The 10,212-nt window shown below is 41.1% G+C and overlaps 1 protein-coding gene across 1 annotated transcript in view; it reads left to right on the top strand.

Annotated features, from left to right (window-relative positions):
* Nucleotides 1–650: 650 nt before the first annotated feature.
* Nucleotides 651–10,212, top strand: part of FARSB (phenylalanyl-tRNA synthetase subunit beta) — a 36,023-nt gene continuing 26,461 nt past the window's right edge. Inside the window, exons 1-10 of the mRNA XM_021553629.1 lie at nucleotides 651–752; nucleotides 1,683–1,738; nucleotides 2,677–2,831; nucleotides 3,347–3,419; nucleotides 3,708–3,823; nucleotides 4,261–4,411; nucleotides 5,105–5,213; nucleotides 7,471–7,541; nucleotides 8,807–8,868; nucleotides 8,955–9,006. Coding sequence (XP_021409304.1) covers nucleotides 695–752; nucleotides 1,683–1,738; nucleotides 2,677–2,831; nucleotides 3,347–3,419; nucleotides 3,708–3,823; nucleotides 4,261–4,411; nucleotides 5,105–5,213; nucleotides 7,471–7,541; nucleotides 8,807–8,868; nucleotides 8,955–9,006 — 903 coding nt within the window. The 5' untranslated portion in view covers nucleotides 651–694. The remainder of the gene's footprint in view (nucleotides 753–1,682; nucleotides 1,739–2,676; nucleotides 2,832–3,346; nucleotides 3,420–3,707; nucleotides 3,824–4,260; nucleotides 4,412–5,104; nucleotides 5,214–7,470; nucleotides 7,542–8,806; nucleotides 8,869–8,954; nucleotides 9,007–10,212) is intronic.

Here is a 10,212-nt window from a genome sequence, read left to right as displayed (position 1 = left end):
GAGCCCCGCGCCCGCGGACCCAGCTCCGCCCGCACACCCCGCACCGCGCTGCCCTGCCGGGCCGGCCGCGCTTTGCCCTCGGAGCGCCCGGCACGCCGGGGCGTGCTTAAGGCTCTTACCATTAAAGAGCTTATGGAGCTGACCCAGAACTTAGAGTTCCTGCAGCGTTTGGCGTCGAGTGTTTCGGGTTTAATTACACCAGCACACGCACAGCCTCCTCCCGCCCGCGGTGTCCGTGGCAGGCATCGTCAAAAGAAAACTTTGCCGCGCAAAAGAAACCACCCCCCGAAACTTGCACAGCGTTGGCCCCCATTCTCCACGGGGCCGGCGGCAGCGCCGGGATTCGCCATCCCCCGCGGGGACGGGATAACGCTGGGCGCCCACGCGGGACGGGGACAGCGGCACCGGGGACTCGCGCTGCCACACGGGCCGCCCGTCCCGCCCATCGCCGTGGCTGATGTCACCGCCGCGGCTGCCCGCCGCGCTGCCGGGGCTCGGCGCGCCGCCGCCCGCTCCCCCAGGCGCAGGACGGGCTCGGGGCAGCCCCAGGGGCGCTCGCTCGGGCGCGGCGTCGCGGCCGCGGGGAGCGCGGGGGGCGGCGGGCGCGGGCGGAGCCCTGCGGCCGCTCCGGCAGCGCGGGGGAGCGCGGCGGGGCCTGCGGAGCGCGGCGCAGGCGCAGCCGGGCCCGGCCGCCATGCCGACCGTCAGCGTGAAGCGGGAGCTGCTGTTCCAGGCGCTGGGCAGGAGCTACAGTGAGTGCCCGCCGTGCCCGGGACGTGCCCGCCCGGCGCCGCGCTCGCCGGGTGCCATCGCCGCGGCCCCTCCGCCGCTCCCGCCCCGGCCGGGGCGAAGCCCTGAGCTCCCACGGTGCTCCCGGCCGCGCCCTGCGTGTCCCGGGGCTGCAGCGGGGCTCTCGGGAGAGCTCGGGCCTCAGAGCTGCCCTGCCGCCCGCGCACAGCCGTGTGTTATCCCGGCCCCTTCAGCGCATTGCCCCGACACGCACTGCTGGAGCCCAGGTCTCTCGGGAAAGTGCAGCCACGCGTCCCGCCGGGTTCTGGCTGCAGTGTCACTGTCTGATTTAGGATCTGGTTAAACCAAGGAGAGAGAAGAGGGGGGAGCAGGCAAAGCGAGCGGTGAATAGTGTGGGTTTATTCAGTGCTTTCTTCCCGGCTCAGGAAGCAGATTTCAGAAGTGCCCGGCTGAAGGAGCATTAAGGACATGAAGTGGTTTAGTCCAGACGGCTCTTCAGACAGCCCGGTGCAGATCTGCGCTGTTTGAACAGGGCTGTGTTACTCGCGTGTTACAACGCAGCTGATGCAACCTCTGTAGAAGAGCCTGTCTGATCAGAATAGGAGCACTTGGCAGAAGCTGCCCAGTTATTCCCTTCTGATTTCATGATCTGTTTAAGCCAGAGTTGCTCTGACAGACCTGGCTGAGGAGCTGAGCTCCAAAGATCAGAAGCTCTCCCGTGTGTCTGTCAGAATACCACATCAATAAATATATACTAAAGAAGCTGCTACTCGGATACAAATATAAGAAAAAATCTTTAAATTACTTTTACCCTATTCTTTTTTTTTTTCCAAAATAGCATTTCTTATTGTGTTTGAAAACATTCTAAACACACACACAAAAATTAGGTCTGAGGCCTGCTTATAACCAAAATTCACCCTCTTGCTTCACAGCGGATGAAGAATTTGATGAGCTTTGCTTTGAGTTTGGTTTGGAGCTTGATGAAATTGTAAGTAATGCCTTTATTTGTTGCTTTTTGAGTAGGTGTAGCATACTGATTTTTGGTAAGAGTTCGTGTGGCATTATTTCCAGCATATCCCCTGTTACAATGTTTTAATGGACTTTATTAACACCGATGTTTTGAATCTGGGGAAAAAACCCTCAGACTTAGAAAAGTTACTGCTTCGGAAGCAAAAGACTCCAAGATGGCATATTGCAATACTTCCTGGAGGTCAGCACTCTGTGCCTCTTGATCTTCAGTCTCAGGCACCATTTTATTTAGCAGCATAAATATGGCCACAGAACATGTATTGATCATATTTTACAAGATCTGTTTGGTTTTGTTTGCTATGCAGTCATCTGTGCAATATCCATAAAAAATATATTTGTCCTGGACATAGTTATTTGAGTTGTAACTAATGTATACTTAATGTTTTAATTTAGATTCTGTACTTCGGGAGATTTGCTAGCCCTGATAACTCTGTCTGTGCAAATCTTGTTCAAGTAGACATATTTTGGTTTTGCCATTTAATTTTAATTTATTGGCTTTTTAATGACGTTTATCAAAAGACATCTGAACATCATATGTTATGCTTTATCTCAGAATAAATTTGATTATGACAAGTCATTTGCCAATCTATTGCCAAATATAAGGCCTCAGATCTCTACTGGGATCTAACATCCTGAAGGTTCTTGCTTCTATAATCTATAATATTTTTTCTTACAATTAAAATTTTAATACAGAATTTTTCTTTTGGCACACCACCTTACAGTTTCTGAATTTAAGGTTTTATGTAATTTCTTGTATTTGGTGTGTCCATTTGCTGTATAAATGCAAATTACAGTGTTAAACTTCTAATTAATACAGTTTATCCTCTTATGTCACTATCATACTGTTGTCAATGTTAAGATATATCAGGTTAAAACCACATTTTTGCTTAATTTTAGACATCTGAGAAGGATATTATAAGTAAAGAAAAGGGTGAAGAAAAGGCCAAGGGCGCATCTGATGTGGTTCTCTATAAAATTGATGTTCCTGCCAACCGCTATGATCTGCTTTGCCTGGAAGGGTTGGTCCGAGGACTGCAGGTCTTTAAGGAAAGGTAAGCCAGAGTTGTGAGATTTCTGTGGTGTTTGTTGAAATATGGGTCCATTTCTGCTCAGTAAACAGAACTTCCTACTTGCTTGCATTTGGAGTATGATTACATATGTAGATGAGATTCATCAGATGTTCCTCTGGAGAGGATCTTTGCATAACTTAAAAAGATTAGACCAGAATGTTATTGGGTTTTGTATCTGTTCTAAAATGTTCTCAATTGCTGTTCCATTTGAGACTTATCCTCTGTAAGGAACTCCTGCAGAGAAACTTCTTTGTGATCCTTTGTAAGAAATACCAGAACAAATAATTTATTTCCCTTTTCTGCAATGTCTTTATCTTGCTGAGTTCTTCCTTTCTAGTTCAGTAATCTGGTGACCATCCCATGAAAAAGAAGTTCTGCACAGTTAGCTAATTACATGCCAAGAAACATTACTAAGAAGGTTTTCTACATATAATTCCTGCTACATTTCTAGAGTTTGCTGCATTTCAGCTACAGACTTACTCCTGTTTTTGTTTTAGGATAAATCTCCCTAGGTTTGAGAAGATAATACCAGCTGAGGGTGAAGGTCAGAGGCTGATTATCACTGAACAGGTAAAAGTGTTTACTGCACCTCTGTAAATGCATTGAGAGTTGCTGAAGCAGAAAGATCCATATCAGTATGATTTTGTAAGAACAGTGAGACTGGAAATCTTATTTGCAGAACAAGAGCTAAAGACATTTAAATATCTCTACTAGGTGTGATCTATTCTTAGGAATGAGGAGGGGGAGGAACAATAGGCAAATTGTTTTGGGTGAACCTAGTAGCAGGTCAAATCAAAGTTTCAGATGCAGCTCAGAGCAAATCTCTTGAAATCTGCGTGCTGCTGTTGTAAATTGCAGACTGCCCAGATCCGGCCTCACGCTGTAGCTGCCGTCCTCCGGAATATAACTTTTACCAAGGACCGGTATGACAGTTTCATCGACCTCCAAGAGAAACTGCACCAAAATATTTGCAGGTTAGTTCTTAAATTTAAAGTAATGTATAGTGTCTGTGTGTATGATTTTATCACATGTTAAAACTGCACATCCCTATTGCAGAGAGGTGTTAGGTTATGCCAGGGAAAATCTGTAGGAGCTCTCTTGATCATTCTCATTTCCTTGCCAGTTCTTGTCTGCTGCTAATATTGTTCAACATAAATAGCTGTTAAAGTTCATTCAACAGTTGAGGCAGAAGTGTTTAGCAACATTCCCGCTGGATTTGCCTTGACAGTTGTGTTGCTATTCATAATAATATTTATTAAATTGTTATTCATCAAATAATTTCTAGGCTTCTCAAAATTATCTTTCTGCTTTTTCAGTAAGCTCTGTGAATGCATAGAAGTATAGAGTATCATACTCTAAGAAACTCCAAGTATTATTAGTAAAAACATTATTTTGCCTTCTTTATTTCTAGGAAAAGAGCATTAGTAGCAATAGGTACCCATGACTTGGACACCATCACTGGTCCATTTACTTATACAGCCAAAGCACCTTCTGAAATTAAATTTAAGCCCTTGAGTCAGTCCCAGGAGTACACGGCCTCACAAATTATGGATCTGTATAGGGTAAGTGGAATTTTTCAGACTCATTGCACTAAACGAGGGAGATAAATTTCCAAGGTTAAATATCTCTCATATCCTTGTTATTAGAAGTTGTTCTTACGAATAAAACACAGCTGTCTTCTGTAGCCTAACAGCCATTGAACATTCCATATTTTGCTTATCGTGTTGTAAACATATACTGGCCCTGGAGATAAATGCTTAAGTGTCTCTGACTAAAGAGTAAGAGAGTTCAGAGAAGGAAATTAGGTTTTTGGTACAACACATAATTGTGTCATTACAGCAAATGTAAATTTTGAATCAAATTTAGGTATGTGTCAGTATCCAGCAATTTATTACTAAAAGTGTTACAGTGCTGATTTTTACCACTTTTAAGAAGAGTTCCTATAGACTAAGAATATTTGGCAATGTTTGTGTGCCGTGGAGAACAAGGGTATCACTTGGACAGAATAGCCTACACGTGTTTGAAAGAATCCTTAAATAGTCTACAGCACTTCCGAAGAAAACCAAACATCCAGTTCTTTCATTTCAGACTTTTCCTGCTGCTGGAAGCAAACACTCTTTGCTAGTAAAGTACCTAACTCTAACCCAATCCTTCCCACCTTCAAAATTCCCAGTAATCACTTACCAAAGGATTGTGGCTCTGTGGAATTTCACCTGTGAGCTGAAGGGAATTCAGTTTGTGCTTTGTTTCTCCAGACTGACAGCCACCTTCGGCACTATTTGCACCTGATTGAAAACAAGCCACGTTATCCTGTCATTTATGACAGCAATGGGGTTGTTCTGTCCATGCCACCAATCATCAATGGTAAGATGAATTTGTGACTGCTGTGTACTGTTACTGCTGTTTTGTGTGTGAGTTAATGTCTGACAGAAATGCTGATGTGTCATGGAGATTATTATGTTTTCTTAAAATTGTTTCACGTAAAATTTAATTAGTCTTCTTTCCTTCTTTCAGTTTAAAGGTAGACAGTTTTGTTTGCTCTCTGTCTAGTCTGCTAGTGTTCTTTTTTCTCATCTTCATCAGAAGGGTGTAAAAGTCCTGCAAACCTTTGCATTGAGCCTCTCATACCGTTCTCCAGCTCAATAAAGTTCCTTGTGAACTAACTTTTGTTAGTAAAGCATTTTATTTAGCTAAAAGAAGCCAGCAAAAAGTTATTTTGTAAACTGTTAATGGTAACTGGTAACTGCAACTTTGTACTCCATTTTATGAGGTCGCCGCAGGGAACTTACCAGCCATGGGAAGTATTTTTTTATGGATCCTATTGCTATCACATGTTGTACTATGATGACAATTACACAAAATTATTTCAGGAGACTTAAATTGCTTAAAAAGAATAAATTGGTCTAGACTTTTTTTGCATTGTTTCTAAATATGGATTTCCTCTGAATGCAAAAGAAACCATGGGTGATTTTTGAGAACCAGATTAACTGAAGCCATTTAATGGCATGACAATAATTACTCCTTAGAAAGATAATTCAGTATACCTTTGTACTGAAATATAGGTTAGGAATCAGTAGATTTCCCTACACTGACCAATAAATCTGCAGTGATAATCTCTTTGGATGTATGCTTCCTAATATACCTTATCCAGCTAACCCAAATCTTCTTAAAAGGCAGCTAAAACTCCCTGGCAGAGACTGGTAACAGTAACTGTTCTGAATTGAAGATGCTGTCAACCACTGTACCTGATCCTTCTTTGTTAGGCTCATTCCAATTTAGGTGTATTCTATGTATAAGCACTCCATATTGCTTATATTTTGTCAATTAAAAAGGTTGAGCTAAATTTAACACCTGCCTCTGCTTTAGAGAATAGAGAGGCTTCCAGGTCAGAGGTGCTTTTTAAACAGATAATGCAATGTAAACATCTGTATTGGTTGTTTGGATTATCTACAAGCACTGAAGTGAAGGCTTGTATTTGCTTTGAAGCAAATCCAGAGATGCTGACTACATTCCATCTGCAAAGAGATACAGCACAGCTGTAAGGGAGTACAGATCCCTCAGTCCTAAGATCTCTGCTGACTTCAGTCTGGCTGTGACCTCATTTCTCACATAGGAAACTAAAACAGAGAAGCTAAGTCAGGGTCAAACAAAGGAAGCAGGAATTCCCATGTATATCCTAATGCTTTCTTTGGCTCTGGTGGGCTGCTTCTGCATTAATGGATGGTTCAAGGAAAGGCAAGAAGGACAAAGAGGCTGGATTTGAAATGATCCCACATGGTTCTAGCACTCTGTGTGCCCATTCCTGCATGGCTCCCAGTCATGGAATTCACTCCAGGTGTGCACTGCCCATTTGTACCTAACAGGCAGAATGAGATCTCTGTACAGCTGCTCCAGATTGCTTGTGCCGTACTAACAGACCCCATTTTTGTAAGGAAGCATCTACTGAGGGCCTTCACATCCAGTTTGCAAAAGAGACACTTCAGGTGCTTCTTTCAGACAAGAAAATTTTCGAGTGCAACAGGGATTTGCTTCAGTACACACATCATAACTCCCAGTATAGACAGAGCAAATTCATGCCTGGGAGGGACCCATACTAGGATCTAACTCACTACTATAGAGCAACCTATAGGGTATCAGCAGTATCAGGAGACCACAGAACGACTATTGATAGTCATTAATCTAAATCACTTTTTAAAAACCACTTTACTTGTTCCTGCCCAAGGAAATGACATACATCACACGTGATGGGAATGTGAGACTGAACCCAGGGGAGATGGGATGCTGTGGCAGTGCAGAGCCCTTTGCTAACAGCAGATGGCCACTGTTCTGATAGCTGGCTTTTCCAGCTGGGTGCCAGGATACCTGAAGATCCCTGTGTCTTGCAGTGTAAAGCATAATCCAATCAGTGTGTCCGATCTGCCTCTTTCCTTTTCTTTGATTAATAAATTCAAACATAAAAAGAGCTGATATTCTGCCAAAAAACTGTGAATGTTGGTGGAGTAGATCATGGCTTTTTTAAGCTGTGAAAGATGACAGTGATCTTTCTGACACAAAATCAGTATCAGTGCTATTGCAATAAAACTAATATTTCTTAACATGTTTTTGTTTTCACATGTTTTAGGAGATCATACAAAAATAACGCTAAATACCAGAAATGTGTTTATTGAATGTACAGGCACAGATATTACAAAGGTAAATTAATCTTTTCTGCTTTTGATATGCTTTAATATAATTGTTTTCCCTTTGAATAATAGAGCTTCAATACAAAGACCTAAATCAACAAGGCATTTCCTGTATGGAGCCAACCTTCCAATACAAAAGTTGTAGGACTATGGAATTCCCTGGAAACAATTTCATGCTTGCTCTATAGATAGCATTGTGTTTTCAGTGTATTTGACACTAAGTGTTCAGCTTGTATGAGAAAATAATTAAAGTAAATTAGAGACTGTTCTTTTTGAGTACTTTTTACAAATCTGAAAGGCTTAGAAAATAGTAAAATTTACTAAGTCTTCCTTTTTTGGCAGAATACTATCTGTAAAGATTCATTTTGTCTCCTACTGAAAATTTGGTCTGAGGGAAGAATGACAAGGATTTTTCCACTTAGTTATCTTTATCAAGCAGGGATACTATGCAAATAATTGCTAAATTCAAGTCTTTCCATATGCAAATTCTGTAACTCAAAGGTGAAGCATGAAAGCCAAGGAGCTGTAATTGCCTGTTCTTGAATACAGGTTGTGCATTCATTGATAGTTTCTGAAAGTGTGTAACTTGATGCTTATGAGCAAAACTGCTTTTATTTTACAAAATGCTATGTTAACAGCACAAATAAATTTGCATGTTGGGGAGTGGCTTCTAAGCAAACTAATAAATAACTATTTCTTGCTACTGCCTGTCTTGATAGTAAAAATAAATATAGTGTTGTTCTGTTTACATGAAGGAAATTACACTGCCAGGCATCAAAAAAACCCCTTTGTGGACTGAGAAGTTCACCTGAATGTCATTATTATTTTCCATTATACTAACCTCTTAAAATATTAACTGTAAAAAAGAAAAAATTGCAAATGAGGTTATTTGATAATGTATTGCTAAACAATGCAGTCCTTCAGCCTCTCCCTTCTCACTTGAACTTCAGAAAAATATCTAATTAGACAGATTAGGAAGACCCAGTTCTAAATGGTAATAAAACCCCTGTGTTTCTAAAGAATAGAGTCTAAAAAAGATACACAAAGACTTTAGAACCTTGAAAACCAAAGATTTTCAAGCTTTTGCACAAATGTCTGCATAGAAGGAAAATATTTTTTTAAATTCAGTCTAGTATTCTAGACTGCTAGGAAATTAGAATAGAAAGAAGAGGGTGTAAGATGACTTATTTTCCCTTGTTCCTTGTTAAGATATTTTATCTACTTCAGCACACATAGATGACAGATTTCAATGTGATTATTATGTTTGCTTTGTAGGCAAAAATTGTTCTTGATATTATAGTCACAATGTTCAGTGAATATTGTGAGAAGCCATTCACGTGAGTATAAATCTCCAGGCAGAGGGATATTACATTTGGGGCATGTGTTAAAAACAGTTTTACTTATATTTTTCTGTCTCTCTCAGTGTTGAAGCAGTAGAAGTGGTTTATCCCAATGGGAAGACCCACATCTATCCGGTAAGCACAGCATTAGGATAGCTCTGTGTCCTCAGAGAGAGAGCTTGATGTACTAAAGTCTGGTGAGAGTGACTTGTTTCCTTTTCCTGCAGTAGCACATGTGCTGGTTCTGAAGTGTAGTGTAAAAACCCAGCTTGGGCTTGCTCTATATTAGTGAGTCAGAACCTCCTCTAACCCCACGAAAAATAACTCCAGCTACAGCTTCTTCTTGTCAAGGAAAGTCATTCTGAAACTCCATTGAATTATGATGAGGTTAAAAATAAAATATTATGGTTTAGAGTGCCTGTGATAGGAACCTTTTCAGGAACAAGATTGCAATCAAAGGTCATCATCTGTGTCTAAAGCTTTTAAAACCTATATGTTCCAAATCAGGAAAAATGAATGCAGGAAGAGGACCTTCAGCCTTAAGCCTGTGGACAACTGAAATCAGCCTCAGCATAATGTACTTATCAGATCTGGAAACTTTAATGCCCTTCAGTTAAAATAACCTTGTAACACTGCATTTTTCAGTCTCTCACTTTACAAACACCAGCCATATAATGGTCTAAAAGGCAGAATGTTGACTTCAAATTCATTTCAGAGGCCCGGATAGATCTGTCTGCAGTAATGGAGTCTCACATTTTTATTCTCTTAATAAGTATAAAGAAAGCCATTGCTCCTGTTTCCTGAAAGTAACTGAAGACAGATCTGGTTGAGTTCATAAAATCAGATATACCAAGGGAGTACAAACTGTTCAGAGGGAAAGAAACTTATTTTTGCTGAGAGGTTTTCTGGTGTCATTTTAGTTTTTTCTTTTCATAATGTCAGTTCTAATTACCAGAGGTAAGATGTAGAATCCTGAAAAGGTATCCAACAAAACAGAAAATCTCTGCAGTAACCAAAGCAGCTTCCTAGATAAAATAGAGGAAAAAAAAACCCCAAGTTTCAGATGCTATGGTTTTTAAGGATTTTTATATCAAGAAGTTTAGAAAAACATGAAATACATAAATACATATAAAATATCTTCCTTAAATACACTGCACACTTGCTAAGTAAAATACTGGTAGGTATTTGTGTGCCAATAAAGAAATAGAAAGTTTTCCTTCCTTTTCCTCCTAAAAGTCATTTGATCTATACAAGACCATGAGATCTCATGCATGAGCATTCTGTGCTTTAGGGCTTTGACTTAGGATGAACTCACCAGAAACTTTCAGGGACTCTGTTACT

Source organism: Lonchura striata, chromosome 10 (genome assembly GCF_046129695.1).
Source record: "Lonchura striata isolate bLonStr1 chromosome 10, bLonStr1.mat, whole genome shotgun sequence".
In the NCBI taxonomy this organism is placed as follows: Eukaryota; Metazoa; Chordata; class Aves; order Passeriformes; family Estrildidae; genus Lonchura; species Lonchura striata.
Note: the sequence above shows the minus strand (reverse complement) of the source record. Positions and strands in the feature narration are given on the sequence as shown.